Here is a 21,178-nt window from a genome sequence, read left to right as displayed (position 1 = left end):
GGCTGCGTGGAGGAGGCTGCGCCGTGGGCTTTTTCGCGTGCGGGTGTGCGGGAGGGCGGGACGAGGCGGGAAGAAGATCGCGGGCATTTTCGCGAGGGCAAAACAAGCCTTTTTCAGGCTGCGAAGCTGCGCCGTGGGTAGCAGATGGCTTTCCGCTTCTCTTCCGTTTTAGCTTTCAATTGCCGCGAAGTTACGAGCCAAACGTCAAATTATCGCAATTTAGGGCCGCGAAGCCGCAAAAAAGCGGCCCCAAACGGAGCCTTACACCCCAAAACCGGCCTAGGCAACTCGGTATTGAGAAAACCGATCCGGATTACGAGACTAAACAAGGTTTACATTAGCAAAACCGTTCTCTATCACAAAATCTGCAGTTTATGGCATATGGCTATTTCGAGCTGCACCCATGGCGCTTTCTCTCGTCCGTCATCTCCCACTCTCTGCTCCAACACTCCTCTTTCTTCCGTCGTCAAAATCCTATCAACTGAATCCCCTCTTCACTTCCTCCTCCTCCTCCTCCTCCTCTTCATTGCTCCCCTTCTTTCACCAACGAAATAAAGCAACCCTCATCCAGCGGCAATGCACTCCTCTCGCTTCTTCTCCGGTCGGAAGCTCGGCCGCGTTGGTATCTGAACAAGAAGCAGAGGAATCCGAAGATAGACCTGCAGCGCCTAGGAGGAGGCTAATTGCGCAGAACATACCCTGGACCTGCACCGCCGAGGAGATCAAGAGCCTCTTTGAAAGGCACGGGACTGTGGTAGATGTTGAGGTTTGCTTCTCGCTTTCTCCTCCTTTCCGTAAATTGGATTGATGAATTTCTTTCTATTGGCTGCTCTATTTAGCTGGCTGTTTTGGATTCTTTAGTTTTTTGTTTCTTCAGGCAAATAGATGCGTTTGATTTATTAGCCTGCTTCCTAAACTTTAGGGCTTTCTATCGGCACATTTCTCGGTTTAGGCAATTGTTGATTTTTCTCTATATTTCTGCCAACGTGCGAAACTACTTTGACGAATCCAAGCTTGATTCTTGCAATATGTTTCTTACGCTTAAGAACTTATAAAATTAGATGTTGTCCAAATATTATGAAACTCCTTAAGGATGACAGTTAGGAGTACTATCAAGACCTGAAAAGAAGAGAATTGCAATACAATTTGCAATCCAAAAGGCTACTAAAATTATCATCGTTGGAAGACCTTGAGGAAGAGTGGGTGTTAGCCCTGAAATTGAAGAGAAGATCTCTGTAATCAAATTGTTTCAGACATCATGAATTGCTTTATAAAGCTATCAGAAAAATGGTGATAAAAGAAAGGAAGAAAACAGCAACTTTATTAATTCCTAAAAAATACCGAGTATAGGATACCAATAAATATACAGTGGACATAAAACATAGTATATATATATATATATTGAATTTCCAGAAACGAAAGATACAGTGAAGGAAAGTTTTCTTTTCAAAATTAAAGGAAAGCTTTTTAATTAAATTGATTTAAATTAAATTAAGCAAATTTAATTAAAAATTTCCTTTGCTGGATAAGGAGAGGAAATAAATGAAATATTTATTTTTTTCTTGGAGACGGAGATGAAATTTTTTGTTTTGTTAGAAGATTTTGAAGGATTTTTTTTTTCAAATTTTTTCTTTCCTCTTTACAAAAAAAAAAAAAAGTTCTAAAGATTTTTGCAGAGAAATTTGCAAAAAATTTTTTGTTGCAGAATTTTGTTGCAGGAGTTAATTTTCAGATGACATTTTCTAGTGCAAAATTCAAGGTGGTGAAGTTCGACAAAACTGATAACTTCGGATTGTGATAAACCAGGGTGAAAGATCTATTGGCTCAACAGAAAATCTTGAAAGCTTTGCGGGCAATAAAACCTGATGCCATGGAGGATGAAGATTGAGAAGAATTGCAGCAGCGAGCGGCAGCGACAATACGACTATGCATAACAGATGAGGTTATGTATCACGTGATGAATCTGAAATCTCCAGGAGAAATTTGTAAGAAATTGGAAACTCAGTTTATGGCAAAATCTCTGACAAACAAGTTGTATCTGAAACAAAAGTTGTATGGGCTGAAGATGCAGGAAGGTTCTGATCTGGCACAGCATGTGAATGGCTTCAATCAAATAATCACTGATTTATCACGGCTTGATGTGAGTATTGAGGATGAAGATCGAGCGATGATTTTGTTTTGTTCGTTGCTCTCTTCCTATGAACACCTGGTGACTACTCTGACATATGGGAAATAAACTATCAAAGTGGATGAGATTACTGCAACATTGTTGGCTCACAACCAGCGGAAATAGAATGCAGGGGAAAACTCTCAAGGTGACAGTTTATATGTGAAGAGTAAGCAGGTACGCGAAAGGAAGAAAAGAAAGAGAAGGAGAAAGAGAAGGAGAGATCTGGAAGGCGAAATTCTAGATCAAAGTCTAGAGGCAAAAAGGAAATTCATTGCTACAAGTGCAAGGAGCCAGCTCATATGAAGAAATATTGTCCAAAACTGAAGAAGCAGACTGAGGAGAAAGATGATATTTCATCGAAGTCTGTATGTGACAATTCAGATTGCAGTGATGACGATATGTTTTCAGTTTCATCAACTTAGTTCATAGATGCATGGATTCTTGATTCAGGATGCTCTTATTACATAACACATAACATAGAGTGGTTTACTTCATACATGTCAACTGATTATGACTTAGTTTATTTAAGTGATGATAGATGTTGCAATATTGTTGGTATTGAAGATGTCAAGATTAAGATGTATGATGACACAGTTAGAACATTATGTGATGTCAGACATATTCCAGTTCTAAAGAAGAGTTTGATTTCCTTGGGCACTTTACATAGAAATGGTTTCATTCCTAAGGCATATGAGGATAAAGAAACCATCAGAATTGTTAAGGGCGCACTGACGGTGATGAAAGGAAAGTTAATTGCAGGCAATATCTACAAACTATTGGGGAGTACAGTTGTAGGTGGAGTTCATTCTGTTGAGTCAGATAATGACAACACAAAACTATGACATATGCGTCTGGGTCATCTCAGTGAACGTGAGATGACAGAATTGCATAGAAGAATTCTGTTGTATGGAGTTAAAAGCTGCAAGCTCGATCTTTGTAAGTTTTGTATTCTTGGAAAACAGACTAGAACCAATTTTATGACCGGAAAACATAAAACTGAAAAGATTCTTGATTACGTGCATTCTGATGTATGGGGCCCTACTAGGGAGTTGTCATTGGATGGATCTCAGTACTTCGTTACCTTTATTGATGATTTCTCCAGGAAAATTTGGTTGTATTTCTTGAAGCAAAAATCTGAAATATTCTCTAAATTTAAGATATGGAAAACTGAGATGGAGAACCAAACTGGTAGAAATATCATGTATTTGAGGTCTAATAATGACACAGAGTACACAGATTCACAGTTTCAGAAGTTCTGTGAGGAGCATGTGATTCAGAGACATTTTTCATTGCGGAAGACACCACAACAGAATGATGTGGCAGAAATGATGAATATGTCCTTAACTGAAAGGGCAAGGTTCTTGAGACTGAATGCAGAGCTTCTTAAGAGTTTCTGGGCAGAGGCTGTGAATATGACATGTTATCTCATCAATAGATCACCTCGAGCATCATTAGGTAGCAAAGTCGCAGAAGAGGTATGGACAGGTAATCCAGTTAAATTTGATAATTTACGGATTTTTGGATGTCCTGCTTATGTGCATGTACCTGGAGATGAAAGATCCAAACTTGATGCAAAATCCAAAAAAGTGCATCTTTTTGGGCTACAAGAAAGGTGTGAAAGGATACAAGTTTTGGGATCCGACTGCAAAGAATATGGTGATCAGCAGAGATGCAGTTTTTTATGAGCAGTTTATGTTATAACAGAATCAAGACAAGGTGTCAGAGAAGAGTTCCAGTTCAGATGTAGTGCAGATGGATTTAAAACAGCAGTCAGTAGCTTCTGAGAGAGATGAAAGTTCAAATCCAACACCTGGTGAATCTATTCCTGATGATCTGCAGAATTATAATCTAGTCAGAGATAGATAGAGACACACCAATGTAAGCTCTCCTAGCAGATTGGGTTATGAAGAAGACTTAGTCTCAGCACTTCTCATCAGCAACAATGATCCAACCACTTTTCAAGGAGCTATCACTAGCCAGGAGAAAGAAAAATGGATGGGTGCAATGATTGAGGAGATGAAGTCTTTGCAGAAAAACCGCACTTGAGAGCTAGTTCAGCTTCCAGAGGGAAAGAAGGTTATTGGGTGCAAATGGGTCTACAAAAGGAAACCAACAGTATCAGAAAAAGAAGGGGAAAAGTTCAAGGCTCGACTTTTCGCAGCAGAAGGGACGCAGCAGAAGGGAATAGATTATGATGAAATTTTTTCTCCTGTGGTCAGACATAGTTCAATCAGGGCAATGCTTGCATTAGTAGCTATTTGAGACTTGTATTTGGAGCAGATAGATGTTAAAACTGCTTTCCTACATTGTGATTTGGAGGAGCAAATTTACATGGAGCAGCCAGAAGGGTTCGCTCGCTCAACCTGGACAAAAGCATCTGGTTTGCAGGTTAAAGAAATCGCTGTATGAGTTGAAATAGTCTCAAAGACAATGGTACAAACGGTTTGACTCCTACATGATGCAGATTGACTACATACGATGTGAGTATGATTGTTGTGTTTATATGAAGAGTCTTGATGATGGTTCTATTATTTTTTTGTTACTGTGTGTTGATGATATATTGATTGCTGCAAAGAATATGAGTGATGTTCGTGGTTTGAAAGCTTTATTGAGCCAGAAATTTGACATGAAAGACTTGGGACCTACGAAGAAGATTTTTGGAATAGAGATTGATCGAGACAGAGGCTCAAGACTGTTATGTCTATCTCAACGAGGCTATGTTGATAAATTGCTGTAAAGGTTTGAGATGAGCAATGCAAAGCCTGTGAGCACTCCTTGGACAAATCATTTTAAGTTTTCTTCAGAACAGTGTCCTAAGACTGATACAGAAATGGAAGACATGAAAAATGTTCCATATGCTAGTGCAGTTGGCAGCTTGATGTATGCTATGGTATGTACTCGTCCTGATTTGACTCATGCTGTTAGTCAAGTCTGCAAATACATGGCTAAACCTGGAAGACGACATTGGGAAGCAGTCAATTAGATTTTCAGGTATCTGAAGGGTACTGTAGGACATTGAATTATTTTTGGCAGTCAGAAGAATGATTCTTCAGTTGTGGGTACGTTGATTCAGACTACGCAGGTGATTTGGATGGCAGAAGGTCTACAACTGGGTATGTGTTTACTCTTGGTGGAGGACCTATATGTTGGTAATCAACAATTCAGTCTATTGTGGCATTATCTACAATTGACGCTGAGTACATGGCAGTAGCTGAAGCTGCTAAAGAAGTTTTATGGCTTGCTGGGCTAGTAAAGGAACTGGGCGTTGAGCAAGGTGGAGTTCAGTTGCATTGTGACAGTCAGAGTGCTATTTATCTAGCTAAGAACCAGGTGTACCATGCGAGAACCAAGCATATTGATGTCAGGTACCACAAGATATAAAATTGATCGCTTTTGGGGAGATACTGTTGTAGAAGGTTCATACTGATGAGAATGCAGCTGATATGTTGACTAAGCCAGTTACTATCAACAAGTTCTTGTATTGCTTGGACTTGTTGAATGTTTGCAGTTGCTAGAGAAGCATGGTGGCCCAACCCACAGTGGTGCAGGCATAACTCCCAGATATTTTTCTCCTAAGGGGCTGGATATTCGCCAAAGTGGAGATTTGTTATGGTATGACTCATATACAATATAAGGACAGACGCAATATAAGGAAAGACGCTGGATCTAAGCGGAGCAAAGCGGAAGAATCTGTCCAAATTGGGAAGTTACATGGGTTGGGGTGCGGGGGCAAAGCCCTGCAGTATGGTACAGGAGTAATGTGTTTGTACCATACCGCGGGGCTTTGCCCCCGCACCCCAACCATGTAACTTCTCAATTTGGACAGATTATTCCTCTCCGCTTCGATCCAGCGTCTGTCCCTATATGGTATATGAGTCATACCATAACACAAAGGCAACAAGGTGAAGCCAGGGACTGAGCCTACGAATGAGCGTAGAACTGTATTGGTGTGCGATGAATGGAAAATGACAGGTGAACCTAACATCTTATTCTAACTTTGATGCTGCCTGCTCGCAATGGACACTAGATATTTTGATACTCATCCTGTATAAAAACGAAGATAGATGTGTTGATGTGATGGGTTTAATGAACATGTCTGCAAGTTGGAGTGATGATTAAATATGTGAAACCAGGTAAGTAGGTTGAAGCTGAACTTTTAAATCTCGAGGTGCATTTTGGTATAATTGTGGAATTTCATTGGAAACTCCAAAGTTAAGCGCTCTTGTCCTGAAACACTTTTAGAATGGGCGACCTCTTGGGATGTTACACCAACGGAGTAAAACCGTGAGGCTACTAGGCCTAAGCGGATAATGCCTTAATGGGAGAGAGTTTGGGCTGTTACAAATGATATCAGAGCATTGCACTAGCTAGAAGATGAGAAACTAAGTGTTATACCTGTCAAAATTTTGAGAAAAATATGTTGAATTCTGAATAGTCTCGATGCTTTTTTCCTTTGCTTTCATTACATTAAATAATAATCCTACAATCTATTTTAGGTACAAAATATTCTGTATAATTTATTTTAGGTAACTTAATAATACATATTTCTAATCTAATATTCAACTAAAATGGAAATAAATCATAATAAAGATATTGGAAATATTTTAAATAAGGAAGCTTCTACTTATAGAAAACTTCTAATTTAGCTGTCTAATTTCCGTGCTTCCTAATTGACACCCCCTCAAATTGATGCTAACTGATCAAGAAACATCAATTTACTAACAAGAAACTGATAACACTGCCGGGACAAAAAAATCCTCAAGCCGTAAGTGTCGAAGTCGAAGGTGCCGAAGCCGAGAATGTTGAAGCCTCTGAGACAGCTCCTGAACCGTAACATGATTTGACCGAAGAAAAGTAAGAAATTCATTATCATTGTCGTCCAGAAATTCGAATCATACCCACAAGAAGGATCCGCTTCCAGTTACACGATCTAAATGCTATCAATCATAGCCCACAAATATGATACAGTTACACGATTCAAATGCTATCGATCATAACCTATAAGTGGGATCTGCATCCCAATCCAAATGTTACTGATCATAGCCCACAAGTAGGATCTACATCCTGTTATACGTTCTAAATGCTATTGATTCTTACTGCGACGACGATGACGATTTGTTCCATAATCTTCACGCCAAAAGTGCTAAAGTCAAGATGGCTAAGTTGTGGGTCTAGGAAGAAGTGTCGAAGCCTTCAATCCTTGAGTGCGACAAAAAAGCCGGAGTCGAAGCGGACGAAGCTGAAGCAAAAGTGCAGAAGATCAAAAGTTGATGCGAAATAGATCGCTCCTAAGAAAAAAAAAAGCAAAAGCTTCCCTTTTTTTAACCAGTGGGAAACACTTCAGATTTCATGGAAAGAATCCTTGTTCCCATAGATCGGCAACAGAGGAGAAATTAATGAGGAGAAGAAATTTGGGAAAAGAAGCTACAGAATAACGCGACATTGCAAGTTTAAGGAAACAACTTTCCTAGAAACGTCAACAGAAAGACTTAGCCATAGAATGCTTCCGCTACAAATACACTGAATACCAGAAAATTTTTTTTGTTCTCGCCTCCAAACTTGAGGAAACCAACCAAAAAGATCAAATCTTGAAAGCAAAACTCAAAGCTTTTGAAGGGAAAATAGATCGGATGACTAGAAGGTTGAGTGCGCCGTGTGAATCTTACTAGAATTCGCAAGCTCAAAATAGAGAAAACTGAGGAGGCAATGAGGAAACAGAAAACCTAAATCACTATCCAGCGAAGTAGACAAAGCCGAAAATTTAGGGTTTGCCAAAGTTTGAACGAAGGAGAGGCTTTGTCGAAATTAGTCGAGTCGAAGGAAGACAAAGTAGAACGAAGACGACGTAGGCGAAGAAATAATGAGACAAAGAGCAGAGAGCGAGAATCAAGGCAAAGAAAGAATTTCTCCCTCCCCACATGAAGGACGACGGGAAGGGAGTCTTGACGGTCCTACAATAATTATTGGCAGTTAGGGCAAAATTTTAGCTCTAATACCATGTCAAAGTTTTGAGAAAAATATGTTGAATTTTGAATAGTCTCGATGCCTTTTCCCTTGCTTTCATTCCATTAAATAATATTCTTACAATCTATTTTAGGTACAAAATATTCTGTATAATCTATTTTAGGCAACTTCTTTTAGGTAACTTAATAATACATATTCCTAATCTAAATATCCAGCTAAAAGGGAAATAAATTATAATAAAAATATTAGAAATAATTTAAATAAGAAAGCTCTTAATTATAGAAAACTCCTAATTTAGCTGCTTAATTTTCGTTCTTCCTGGTTGGCAATACCGAACAAAGTGCTATGTCATGGGAACCACCTTTTAAATTTGTAGGTGCACCACTAGAATCTTATTTGCTTGTTGGATGATTATGGGTATAGATCACTTATGAGGACATCAAGTACTTAAGTGGGGGAGATTGTGAAGCTCCTTAGGTAGATTGAAGGCAAACTCTTAAACGTCGAAGCACCTTTTGGTATAACATTGAAATTTCATCAGAAAATCCAAAGTTAAGTGTGCTTGTTCTGGAGCACTCTTAGGACGGGCGTCCTCCAGGGAAGTTACACCAACGGGGCAAAACTGTCAGGCCATTAGGCTAAAGCGGACAATACTTTGATGGGGGAGAGTTCGAGTTGTCACATAATAGTCATGAGTCTAATGAATTCATATTTCACTTTATCTCAAACAAAATGACAATCAATTTCAATGTGTTTGGTACACTCATTGAAGTTGGGATTGGTGGCGATGTGAACTACCAGTTTGTCACCAAACGGAGTGTGGTAGAAGTTAGTGTTATACAAAAGTATTGAAGTTCGAGTTGTCACATAATAGTCATGAGTCTAATGAATTCATCTTTCACTTTATCTCAGACAAAATGACAATCAATTTTAATGTGTTTGGTACACTCATTGAAGTTGGGATTGGTGGCGATGTGAACTACCAGTTTGTCACTAAAAGGAGTGTGGTAGAAGTTAGTGTTATACAAAAGTGTTGAAATTTAGAGTAATCTAGAATAAAGCGAAATTTCATTGATATAAAATGGGGCATAAATAACTTTTACATGACTCATAGAATCAGAAAACAATAATAAAGAAATAATATAAAAGGAAATATGCATCGCCTAATATCTCCAATTAATCAATTTATATTAATTATTTTAGAGATAAATGAAATAATATAAAATAGGAAAGCCTAAAATAGGAAAGGAAATCCATCGAAGGAAATAAAACTAAAATAGTAAAGAAAATAAAATTATATTAGGAAATAAATTTAACTATCATAATTTCTAATACGAAGAAATTATTTCATAATATAATTTCTGACACTCCTTAAGTTGAAACATGGTTAAAAAATCATGTTCAACTTGGATTTGAAAACATCAAACAATGGGTTAGGAATAAACTATGAGATAGAACTTGAAGTCTTCATCTCGTACTGCATTTGTCTTTGACTGCGGTTTCTGCAGTTTCTATAGGTGGGCGGAAAGCTTCTACAGATAATGCTGCAGTGGGGTTTCTAGGGATACAGATAACTGCAATTGTCTTTGACTGTAGTTCTTGCAGTGTCTGTAGGTAGGTGAAATAATCCTACAAATAATGTTGTAGAGGAGTTTGCAGAGAAGTGGACAACTAAAGTTGTTCTGCAGTGTTTGTACATAGGTAGAAGGTTCCTACAAGTAATGCGGCAAGGGAATTTGTAGGGAAGTAGACAAGCTACAGGAAAATCTCACTTCTAGTTGACTCCGGTTGTCTTTGATTGCAGTTTCTGCAATATCTGTAGGTAGGCAGAAGACTCTTACAGGAAATGCTACAGAGTAGTTGCAGAGAAGTAGATAACCAATAGGAAAAAAACTGCAGGGTATGGCCTGCAGAAAAAGGAAAAGCTCCAAGGGAGGGTCTACTGCAGTAAAGATTCTGAAGGAAAGCTTCGGAGGAAGGGCTTGCTATAGGAAAAGTTTCGGAAGAGGTTGATGCATCAATGTCATCATCATGAATTCATGATGCATCTAATCATGAAACAACTAAAGCATATGTTTGTCGCATATTAAATTTCTTAAGTCTTTCTTTCGATTCGACATGAAAGCGCTATAAGATCAGAAAAAAACCTTCCACTATGAAGAAGGAAACCAAGGGTGGCACAAAAAGAGGCATCTGCACTAAATAAACCACTGCATTGATTGCATAGAAATTTGGTCTGAGACTTTCACTGGACACTCCCCCTACTTGATAATATATCCACCCAGCGCTCTCACTACACCATCTGAGTTCCACGGATAAGCCATCACCCCCAGAGCTCGCAGCATCACAAGCCAAGGCGGTAAAGAGCGAGAGCGGCGAGGGAAGAGACGAGTTGATCACAATGGAAGCTAGAACGACGACGTTAAGCAAGGCAATTAGGAAAACAGACTGTTGGAAACCAGGAAGCTGGACTGCTGCAGGGAACGGGCGCCAAAAAACAACTAGAAGGATTTGCAGGGAAGGCGGCGGGACAAACACACATCCATGGAGAGTTGCATAGCACTCGTCGGTAGGTCTCTGAAATTCTGGAGCTCATCCTCCCTTCAATATTCAAAATAGTTGTGAGAATTTTTAGAAACCAAGCTCGATCAACAAAAAACGTAAATTATCGCAAAACAATTATTCAAATAAATCCACAAAATCAGAAAACCGCAGAGAGATAACCAGTGCAATGAGAAAACCTCCCAAAATGAATATTATAGCATAATATTGCAAGCTACCATCCGGGATCTGTCGATAGGAGCAATCGAGGGAGAGGCGAGGGAGAAGTGACCTTGGGCAACAACGGTCTAGCGAGGGAGGAGACGGACAGAAGGGCACGGGAGGAAAAAATCCCTCAAACGCGGATTGAAGATGCGGGCCGCGGCGATCCCGCGGCCGCGTCTATTAAAAGATGTCAAATGCCGTTTTCGGATACACGATGCGAACACATGGAATAAACAATGGAGCAGCGTTTTGAAAACACCAAACACGCTTATACGAGGTGCCAAACAGAGCCTAAATTACACAGGGAGCTTGACATGATGTGGAATTTACATACATACCACCCAATTCCTATATATTTACATATCTAACACCTAAACTTCAAATTTTACATAAATACGTTAACTATTCATAAAAAATATATATTTTACTTTTTGAAAATTAAAATAGTGATACTTTAGATATGATATGAAAATTTGTGTGGTATAATTGTAAAAAGTGGAGTTTATATGTTAGATGTGTATATACATCAGAATTGTGTGGTATGTATGTAAATGCCCCTATATTTAAAAAAGAAAAATTCATTTTTGTATACACCTAATGTATATTTGTATTAAATTTTTTTTGTATTTGTTTATTAATTATTTTGCATACATTTATTGAAGTATTATCTATATTTGTTTTGTTAAAATATATCAAATAGATTGAAATACTTGTAATATTATTTAATTTATCAAAGATAATAAATTAGTGCTATTTATTTAATTAATTTATTTTTATAATAAGTCCCCCCCTCAAAAAAGAGCCTGGCCGAACTGTAAGGAGATTTCTGATATATAATTTCTATAAGAGCTTGAAAAAATATCATATGATATAAATTTAGATAGTTGTTATTTGTTTCTATGACTATGTAATGATGTGTCAAGTTTATGAGGATTGATTTCCTTATTAAAAAGCAAATTGCAATGATGTTCGGTGAGATGGGAAGGAATCCAAACAGTGCAAGTTGATTGACAAATGTTAAAATTATCTACGTGAGGTGTAGGATCAACTAAGATAATAGCGTTTAGTGATGTGAAGTTGGAATATGTTTATTCTCTTATAACGTTCTATTTCATGCGAAGTGTTAAAATCATTGAAAAATTGGGCAATACCAATTTTGCAAATGTGTCTATGGTACCTTCATTTTTAGTCATGGAATGCAATGGGATTTATTTTTTATGAAATATTACATCTCGAGTGATAAGTAATTGTTTATTCTCAATATCTTAAACTTTATACCCTTCAATGCTAGGAGGTAACTTAAAAAAGACTCTGATGTGAGCTTGTGGGTGGAATTTATTTCAATGCATTGGTGATGCGGAGGAGGGCAGCACCCAAAAACTCTGACATGATTGTAATCTCTGTCTTTTATTTTCATATAAAAGCTCATTTGGACTTTTGCAGTTTGAAATTAGTGACCTCGTTCCATTAATAAGATAAGTTGTCATTAAAACACGCTCATTCCAAGATCATACGGGAACACATTACTGAAACTATAATGCAAGAGCCAGATGTAGTAGGTGTTGATGTTTCTTTCCACAACAGAGTTTTGTTTAGAACAATTAACACAAGAGTATTAATGAATTATCTCTAATTTTCGAAATAGTTTAGAAAATTCAAGCTGTTTTGCATTGTCAGACCTAAGTGTTTTACCTTACTTTTGAATTGTGTGTTCACTATATTAATAAATTTTTGTAAGTTGCGTGAGACATAAAGTTTGTGCTTAAGGAGGTACACCCACGTGAATCATTTATTATCATCTACTAAGGTAAAAAAAATAGCAATGTATGGTGTGTGCCTGGGTCTGATAAGAGCCCCATATGTCACAATATACCTTATCAACAGCTTTACTAGCCATTCTATTATGAAATGGAAAATGTAATCTATGTTGCTTGGCTAAAGGAAATATGTAGCAATGGTCAATTTTTGCTTAAATTAGATAGATTACAATTTAATTGTTTTTTGTGATGATGTAATTTCTTATTCAACAGATGTCCAGAACTATAGTTCCAAATATTGAAAGAAATATGAGCAGAGAAAAAAAATTGCACTAGACTTGCTTAAATTAAGAATATATAGGTCTTGGTATTTGTTACCCTTGCCAATCATCTTTTCTTGTTTGGTTTTCTGAATCACAAATGAATTACCAAAGACTATCACCATGTGGTTACTAAAAGTGAACTCATCGAGACAAAATAAAATAGAAGTCTGGAATAAATGGTGAATTATGTAGAGGTAGATGACGGCTTAATTCAATATTTTCAAAAAAATTAACTAGAACGTGCTTCTTATTAGACAATGTTACAATTTTATTATTGGGAATTAATTATGTGAACATTTTAGCATGAGAGCAAATATATTGCAATGCACTAGAATCAATTATCCAATGTTTAATGGATGCTAATCATGAAATGTCAAGACATATGCCTATTGGATTGTGGGCTTTCTTTGGTGAAGAGGGTTGATTACTCTAACACGGACCAGTAATGTTGCTGTGGCCCTCATTTGAGTTGCATGTTGTAGGCGGGGTATTGTGCAAACATTGTTAGCAATTGTTGGATTTGATGCTTATCCGAATTGTTAGCAGTTAAGTTGGTTTTAAGAGATTCATGCGCTGCGACTGTGTTGATGAAATATTTTGCAGTGATGTTTTATGTTGCCTTAATTCTTTGATTTTTTATGTCTAGGAAGATATCCATGAGGTCTATAACAATATTCTTTGATATATCTGTAGTATTTACAATGAGTGCAATATGAGTCGTCTTTTTTATATTTTTGTTCATTTGAATGTTGGAAGAATCAATATGATGTTTCTGGCATCGAAAGCTACTCCATTGATTCCGTTGTGCTTGGGCAATTATGTTCCAACACTTCATTATTTTTTTTCGTGGGAAAATAGGGAAAATACCTTGCAACATAGGGTATCAGTTCTATAAGTAAGATCTAATTGCGAATTTGAACAATGGATTTATTGAGTCCCGTGAGAAGAGCAATCACATATTTCATTTGGTAATGTGCATCAAGTGGTTTAACTCCATCGCAGTTGTAGTTGCCGTTAGTGCATATGGGATCGTAATATTTCAATTTCTGCCACAGGGTATTCAATTTGGTGTAATAAAGAGCTGCCAGAAGCTAATTATGTCTCATATTCATCAACTTATTGCCCAATTGTATGATTTTGGGATCATTATTTTGTTGAAAACGAACCTTAAGATCAACCCAAATCTATTGTGCCATTTTTGAATGGAGGAGGCTGGTGGAGATTTCCTTGGATGCCAAATAAATTATACACGCATGCATGATATGTTTATTGCGGATCCAAGAATTGAAGGGTTTGGAATTATTACCGTCAAGGCGAGCAACGAAACCGCCTTTGAATCCGAACTTTTGGCTGAAAGAGTGATAAGCATCTTGCGTCACCTGGAGATGAGAGCTTGGCCAAGGCTATTGAAGTCATGAATGTATTACGGGTTAAGGGGATCTTCTATTTCCATCCATTTGATGGAAGAGGGGCTGCGCGATGACCCCATGGCGAAGACAGGCTTGGCAAATCAGAAATAAGAGCTGCGGAAGGCTTGCTCTGATCCCATATCTGAGGAATCGAGGAAAAAAACAATAACTTTATTAATTCCCGAAAATAGTAATTACGTGATACCATAATATAGACAATGAAACAAAGGTAAGTGGGTGAAGCATGGGATTGAGCCAACTAATGAGTCTAGGACTGTAGCAGTGTGTTGTAAATGAAAAATTAAGTAAAGCATAATCTCTTATTATAAATTTGATGAAACCTTATCTTTTTCAAGCTAACTAATATTGTGATAAATTCCCTTGCCATCCTTTGAAGGAAACTAAGAGTTTTTTTTGTTTTTGTATGATAAAATAAAGCAAAATTGACAAGTTTCAATGGTATTGGTAGATACCTCAAGTGCTGGAGTCAGAAGTCTAGCAATTTCATTCGTTTTAGGCAAATGCAGGAGTCAGAAGTCTAGAAATTTCATTCATTTTAGCCAAATCGAATTTTGAGCAAGTGAAATTGAAAATATATTCAGTTCATAGAAAATGTGTTGAAGTTCTTTTTTCCTTGAGAAGCTCACGTCATGAAGAGAATGTATATGCCCGTGCTTCTTCAAAATTTATCCACGTGATCTTGAAGCTCAGTTTATTGCAGCCGCCTTTAAAGTAGGATTTTTTCTGCAGGGGATCTATTGCTACTTGACCAGAATTTCGCTTACTTTTTTGAACTGCCAACAGGAACAAGTCAAGTTTGTAAATTTATACTGCTTTTTAGTTGATTTTATCACCTTAATCTCTTCCTAGTTTGATACGCAAAAGGCTACAATTATTTTATATTAGCTTGTTACATGTCTTTGGTTATGCTTCCGCAGGTGATTTTTATGTAATTAAAATTTATTTTTCCAGCTCTCCATGTATGATAATAGCAGAAACAGGGGCTTGGCATTTATCACCATGGCTTCAGAGGAAGAGGCTCTTTTGGCTCTCAATAATCTGAATTCTTATGTGAGTTTTTTTTCAAGTCAGGCTTTAAACGATTTTTTATTGATGTAATATGAATTCTTATTCAAATATTTTTTAAGCCTGTGCATTTTAATAATATTAAGATTTCTCCAATGAAAAAAAAGGCTGAATTATGTTCCCCTTTATACAAAATGCTTGCTATCATAATTGGGAAAAGGAACCTAGTTATGAAATTAAATCTGCTTTCGCTATCCCTCCTGAATTTTTTCATGATAACTCGGTGTCTAGGACTTGAATGGTCGAGTAATAAAGGTGGGGTCTGCAAGGTCTTTGAAGAAAAATCCCGGTCTGGAAACAATAGCTCCAACAACATTTAATGTATTTGTTGGCAACTTGGCTTGGAGGGTAAGGTCTCGAGATCTAAGAGAGCTGTTTGGCAACGTTGGGAAACTGGTATCTGCTGAAGTCATTTTCCAAAGCAATCCGAGGAGATCAGCCGGTTATGGATTTGTCTCCTATGCCACAAAAGAAGAGGCAGAGGCAGCAATAGCTGCTCATAATGAGAAGGTAAACAAGTATTTTTGCTTTTTATTCATATGCATGCAAATGTTTTTATTATTTAGATTTTTTGCATATGCTTGGACTAAGTTTTTTGCTTTTATTCTTACTTTTTCAGAGATTAATGGGAAGGAAGATACGCTTGGTTCTTGGAAAGCCACAAGCCTATAAAACTGAAGAACAATCTTCTGGTGATATTCTATCTTTATTGACCTCAAGGGAATCAAATCCTCAAGGAGAAATTCCATTCCAAACTGATGATCGCTTGATTTAGCACAGTAAGAAATTTGTTTTGCTGTGAGAAACAAGTAATTTATTTTTAATGATAAATAATGAGTTTAATCATTTAGGATTTTTTTTGTTAATTGACGTGAGAGAATTGGGAAAAAAATATGATAAAGGGCGCTTGACTGATTCCTCTTAAGAGTCTAAACGTGTGCCAGATGCTGTTATTATTAATTAATTAATACAATTCATTCTAAAAAAATGAGACATTTAACACGTGTAAAATTAATGGTCAATTATGCAAGGTATACTAATAAATCTACATGACAATTTTAATGCATAACCTGTCGTGAAAAGTTTTCACATTATACAATATTTAATACAGATGACAAATTCCTTAATTCGTCATTCTTGATGCAAATTATCATATAGAGCTCCTAACACAGATTTTTTTCCACAGTATTGGATAGTTATATATGGACTTGTCATATGCAAGCAATGGAAATCAAGATTTATTTTTTTTGTTATTTCTCTCTACCCTGTTCTTGTTTGGTATCTATTTGTGCATAAATGTGAATATATTGAAGTTATAATGCTTCGTAATGGAGGTTAACAGGCATGCAAACCTCCAGTAATTTGATGGGGGCTAAATCTCAAAATAATCCCTTAACTATCTGTATGTTGTCAATTTAGCCTAGAATATCACATTTCTCTAATTTAGTTAATTAATTTTACAAAATTAATCCAAAATGATATCTCATGGATTGAATTGGGGATTAGTTTTTGTATCATCAAGAGATTAAATTGGCATTAATTTTGTATGACATTTTTACATTTAAGAATCATTTTGTATGCTTTGAGGACTTAATTGGAGAAATGCGATAAATGATCACATGGGACTATTCGGGGTATTATTTTTAGATAACCCAATAAATGGGATAGGATATTGATGAATTGATATCAAGTACACATTTTCCCATTTTCTTTGGTCACTGAATCTTATTCCTCTCCCAATGATGCATCCTATAATTATTCTATTTCCTTTATCAAGTGTTACACACTAAACAACAGATTGCAGCCTAACAATTTCGGTAATGTCTTGGATGCAAACATTTGTCTCTGGCATTTAAATACATATGTCGGGAGATTTTTTAAATACGGTATGGCAATTGTATTTTTGAATCAAGTGAACGTGATGATAAGGGCAACCTCCAATGTATGCTAAAGCGTCTCAGAAACCTTCAAATTTTACCTTGCAGCATATAACAAGCAATCTACAACCATAATAACGCATTGCAGAAACTCTTAATTTAAGTGGCTTAGTACTTGCCCTAAGTTTAACTGCATAAATTTTTTTCGCAAATCATAAAAAAATTCAAGTTCATAAACTTTTCTACTTCCGCTCCCTTTTTTGTATTTTCTCCAATAGAAATTATCCGAGGTAAAATTTTATTAACACCTGCACTATGAACAATCGCAAATCTCCTGTGCTTGCATCAGGTCATAATTTACGTCTTTCATCTCATTTTTGAAGATTTTTAATAACCACACAATCTGATCCCACTGCGGATGTGAAGTATCATCAGCGAAGAAAGTGTTCTTATCCCCATTCACCACCACAAAGCTCCACCCAGGCGCCTTCTTCAACCCCAATGTCCTCATTCTTCTCAGCGTCTCCCCAACGCTATACCAACAATTCATTGCAGCATAGCTATGTGCCAACTGCACATAACTCCCAGCAGACTCAGGCTTCAACTTAATCATCTCCTCCACAACCTCTTCTGCTACAGCAACATCACCACTTTCCCTGCAAGCATCCAATATGATTCCCAAAACATCAGCGTTAGCCATGGGAGACCTCCCCTGAAAGAATCTGAATGCTTCTTCTACATTTCCAGCTCTACAAAGGAGATCTACAATGCATGCGCAATGCTCGATACATGGCTCCATGCCATACACTTTTTTCATGGAATTGAAGATGGCCAGGCCTTGAGGAACAAGCCCTGAGTGACTGCAAGCTGATAACACCGAAAGGAACATGACATTATTTGGCTCCATTTCAGTACTGAGAAACTTGGAGTAGATCCTAAGGGCAACATCCCCCATTCCATGGCACCCATATCCTGCAATGATCACGCCCCATGATACCACATCCTGCTCCAACATTTGATCGAAGCATTTCTGTGCCATTTTAATATCACCACATTTGGAATACATGTCGACCAACGAAGTCTCCATGGAAAGGCAAGAGTTGAGCTCATGCCTGATCATGAAGTTATGAATCAATCTTCCATGCTGGAGTGCACCCAAGGATGCACAGCCTTGGAGGAGAGATAAAATAGTGATTGTGTCTGGTCTTTGCATCACTGAAATCATTCTGACGAAGAAATGAATTGCCTCCTCAAGATGCCCGTTATTAGCAAAACCCGAAACAATTGCGTTCCAGGAGACCAAGTCTCTATTCTCCATCGAGTTAAACAACGTATGGCCTTGCTCTAGCTTGCTGCACTTCATGTAAAGGGTTATGAGAGAGTTCTCAGCAGCAGTATCTAAAGGCAGCTGCTGCCTCATGACAAAGCCATGAATAGAAGCACCAATTCTTGGCATTCTTAGTTGAGCACAGGCAGACACCGCGCTTGCTATGGTTGTATTCGATGGTGTCAGTTGAGCAGACCTCAACATCTGATGGAAAACTAACAGTGCTTCATTGGCTCGATCATTCTGAGCAAGACCAGAGATCATTGCAGTCCACAACACGGCATCCTTCTCCAACGATCGATCGAAGAGCTTAGACGCGTAGTCCAGTTCACAGAATTTCAGATACATGCTTACAAGGGAGGTAACAAGATGGGAATCTGATGCAAACCCAGAAGTTATGACTAAGGCCTGAACCAAACTGCCCAATTGAACTGAACATTTGCTATTATTGTTTGTGAGTAATGCTAGCAAAGAGCCATATGTTTGTGGATCTGGGAAGAAACCTGCTAGTCTCATTCCATGCATCAAGTCCATTGAACTCTTTAAGTCTCCATTTCTGGAATACCCTGCAATCACTGAATTCCAAGAAATTCTGTCTTTGTATGGCATTGAATCGAACAAAATTCCAGCAACATTTACTCTCCCACACAATGAATACACATTCATCATAGAATTCATGATAATGACATCATGTTCAAAGCCAAAATGGACCACCAATGCATGCAAGCACTGCAGCTGATCTAACTCAGAGACCCCTGAGAGCAATCCCAGTAAAGTGACTGAATTTGGTCGGATTCCGTCATTCAGCATCTTACTATAAATAGAGAAGGCCATGTTGATATCAGCCGATCGAGAGTATGCGGAGATAAGGGCTGAATAAGGAACAACGTTTTTCACGAGCATTTGGTCGAACACCTGATGGGCGTTGGAAGGGTGACCGTTTACAGCGTACATGTGGAGGAGCGAGGTTGCAAGGTAGGGATGGGCGTTGAGGCCCAGTACGACAGCCCGCTGGTGAAGGATGCGGCCAAGGGGAAGAAGGTTTTGGAAGGCGCATGTTTTGAGGAGAGGAGGGAAGTCGTTTGGGTGAGAAGCTGACGCAGCGGTCGAGGGGAGAAGGTGAAGATCCTGTAGATGGTTGCATGGCCGGAGTGCTGCGGCGGCTGTTGGAGTAGGACGTGGTGGGGCTGGTAAAAGAGCTAAACGGGGATTAGTGGCGTGAGAAGGTTTTACATTTTTCATCTACTGTTCTTATTGACTGATAACATTAGGATTCTGGTCATTAGATGTGACATTGCTTGGTTTTTCCGGCAGCAGTACTAATTTAGGGGTGCAGTTGGAATATCATAAGATTTATTTTAGATGATTGAAATTGAATCTACTTTGATTTTTTTTTAAGTTTATTTAATATTTTTTCGTTGATTTAATTTAATGATTTAAGATGGATAAAATAATTGGAATAGGTCAATTGTACCTCTATAATTATTAGGATGATTATAGCAGATACTTTTCTTTAAGAGCTCAAGTGGCATGACTGTAGTCAGTGATGGGCAAAGTTTTGGGTTGTGGGAAATGGGGGAAATAATGAATGAGATAATGACTGTGGGCAACAATGGCAACACATGATGATGGTAACAATGTTGACGAGCAAGGAAAGTTTGGACTTGTATTGCTAGTTTTCCTACATGTGAACTTTACCTAATTTGAGTGATTTTCAAGTTTGTAAAATAGTCATTCTAAATTTGAGTGATTTTCAAGTTTGTAAAATAGTCATTTACTTTACACTCATAATACTTACAATTAAATAACATAAATTTTATTAATTGCTGATATTACAAATTCCAAACATAAATAAGTTATATTTTATTTACTTAAAACAAAAGGATAGAAAAATAAAATAAAAATCCTATAATCATTTACTTTACACTCATAATACTTGCAATTAAATAACATAAATTTTATTAATTGCTAAAAAAGAGAAATAACTATTAAATGTGGCTTTAACTTGAAAGGGTTGTATGAGGATGCAATTATAAATGTGGCCAATACGTTTGGTCAGGTTAGAAATTTTTTGTGAGGGCTAAGTGTAGATGAGAGCTTGGTTTTGGGTGGCACAAGATGAACCAAAAAAAGTAAGCGTGAGTTCTTGGGATTGGTGTTTAGTTCTATGAAGTATAAAGTATTGTAGAGAGAGAGAATTGCTAGTTTATAGTTTGTGTGGAGAGTGGAATAACCATTATCCAAGAATCGGGCTAGGTTTATCAATGGACAGAAGGCGAGAGATGTGAGAACAATTAAGTGTTGTGTACATATTCACTTGAGTTGGCTTTAAAATCATATGTTGATGCTCCCTTAATCATGCCCTAAAATGTACTTTATGATTTAAATTTTGCAAAAGAGAGAAATTTCAAGAGAATGAGCCTTCATCTTTTACATTGATCCCTTAATTTAAATTTTGATGCTTTGGTGAGATAAACAAATGCAAGTAGGAAAATGGGA

The 21,178-nt window shown here is 37.4% G+C and overlaps 2 protein-coding genes across 4 annotated transcripts; one reads left to right on the top strand and one right to left on the bottom strand.

The window, feature by feature from the left end:
• The first annotated feature begins 371 nt into the window (after positions 1-371).
• On the top strand, positions 372-17,812 carry LOC110030763 (31 kDa ribonucleoprotein, chloroplastic). Of its 3 annotated transcripts, none has more exons than XM_020733667.1 (5): positions 372-766; positions 15,362-15,460; positions 15,707-15,985; positions 16,095-16,254; positions 17,736-17,812. In XM_020733667.1, the coding sequence occupies exons 1-4, from the start codon at positions 404-406 to the stop codon at positions 16,248-16,250; spliced, it is 897 nt and encodes a 298-aa protein (XP_020589326.1). In that variant the 5' UTR covers positions 372-403; the 3' UTR covers positions 16,251-16,254; positions 17,736-17,812. The 3 variants fall into 3 exon arrangements, with proteins under 3 accessions (XP_020589326.1, XP_020589325.1, XP_020589324.1); XM_020733666.1 differs by having other exon boundaries at positions 17,702-17,776; XM_020733665.1 differs by lacking the exon at positions 17,736-17,812 and having other exon boundaries at positions 16,095-16,305.
• Positions 16,970-20,007, bottom strand: LOC110030762 (pentatricopeptide repeat-containing protein At4g04370). The gene has a single exon (XM_020733663.1). It carries the CDS (start codon positions 19,919-19,921, stop codon positions 17,666-17,668), a length of 2,256 nt encoding a protein of 751 aa, XP_020589322.1. The 5' UTR covers positions 19,922-20,007; the 3' UTR covers positions 16,970-17,665.
• Positions 20,008-21,178: the final 1,171 nt, after the last annotated feature.

The sequence above is a fragment of the Phalaenopsis equestris genome, unplaced genomic scaffold (genome assembly GCF_001263595.1).
Source record: "Phalaenopsis equestris unplaced genomic scaffold, ASM126359v1 Scaffold000760, whole genome shotgun sequence".
Lineage (NCBI taxonomy): Eukaryota > Viridiplantae > Streptophyta > Magnoliopsida > Asparagales > Orchidaceae > Phalaenopsis > Phalaenopsis equestris.
This window is presented reverse-complemented; position numbering and strand designations above follow the sequence as displayed.

What these genes read in the sequence shown, in the direction of transcription:
- LOC110030763 (XM_020733667.1), top strand. Translation starts at nt 404, where the DNA reads ATGGCGCTTTCTCTCGTCCGTCATCTCCCACTCTCTGCTCCAACACTC. An exon ending in GGACTGTGGTAGATGTTGAG is followed by an intron (nt 767 to 15,361) that starts GTTTGCTTCTCG and finishes TTATTTTTCCAG; the next exon opens with CTCTCCATGTATGATAATAG. An exon ending in TAGCTGCTCATAATGAGAAG is followed by an intron (nt 15,986 to 16,094) that starts GTAAACAAGTAT and finishes TTACTTTTTCAG; the next exon opens with AGATTAATGGGAAGGAAGAT.
- LOC110030762 (XM_020733663.1), bottom strand. Translation starts at nt 19,921, where the DNA reads ATGAAAAATGTAAAACCTTCTCACGCCACTAATCCCCGTTTAGCTCTT.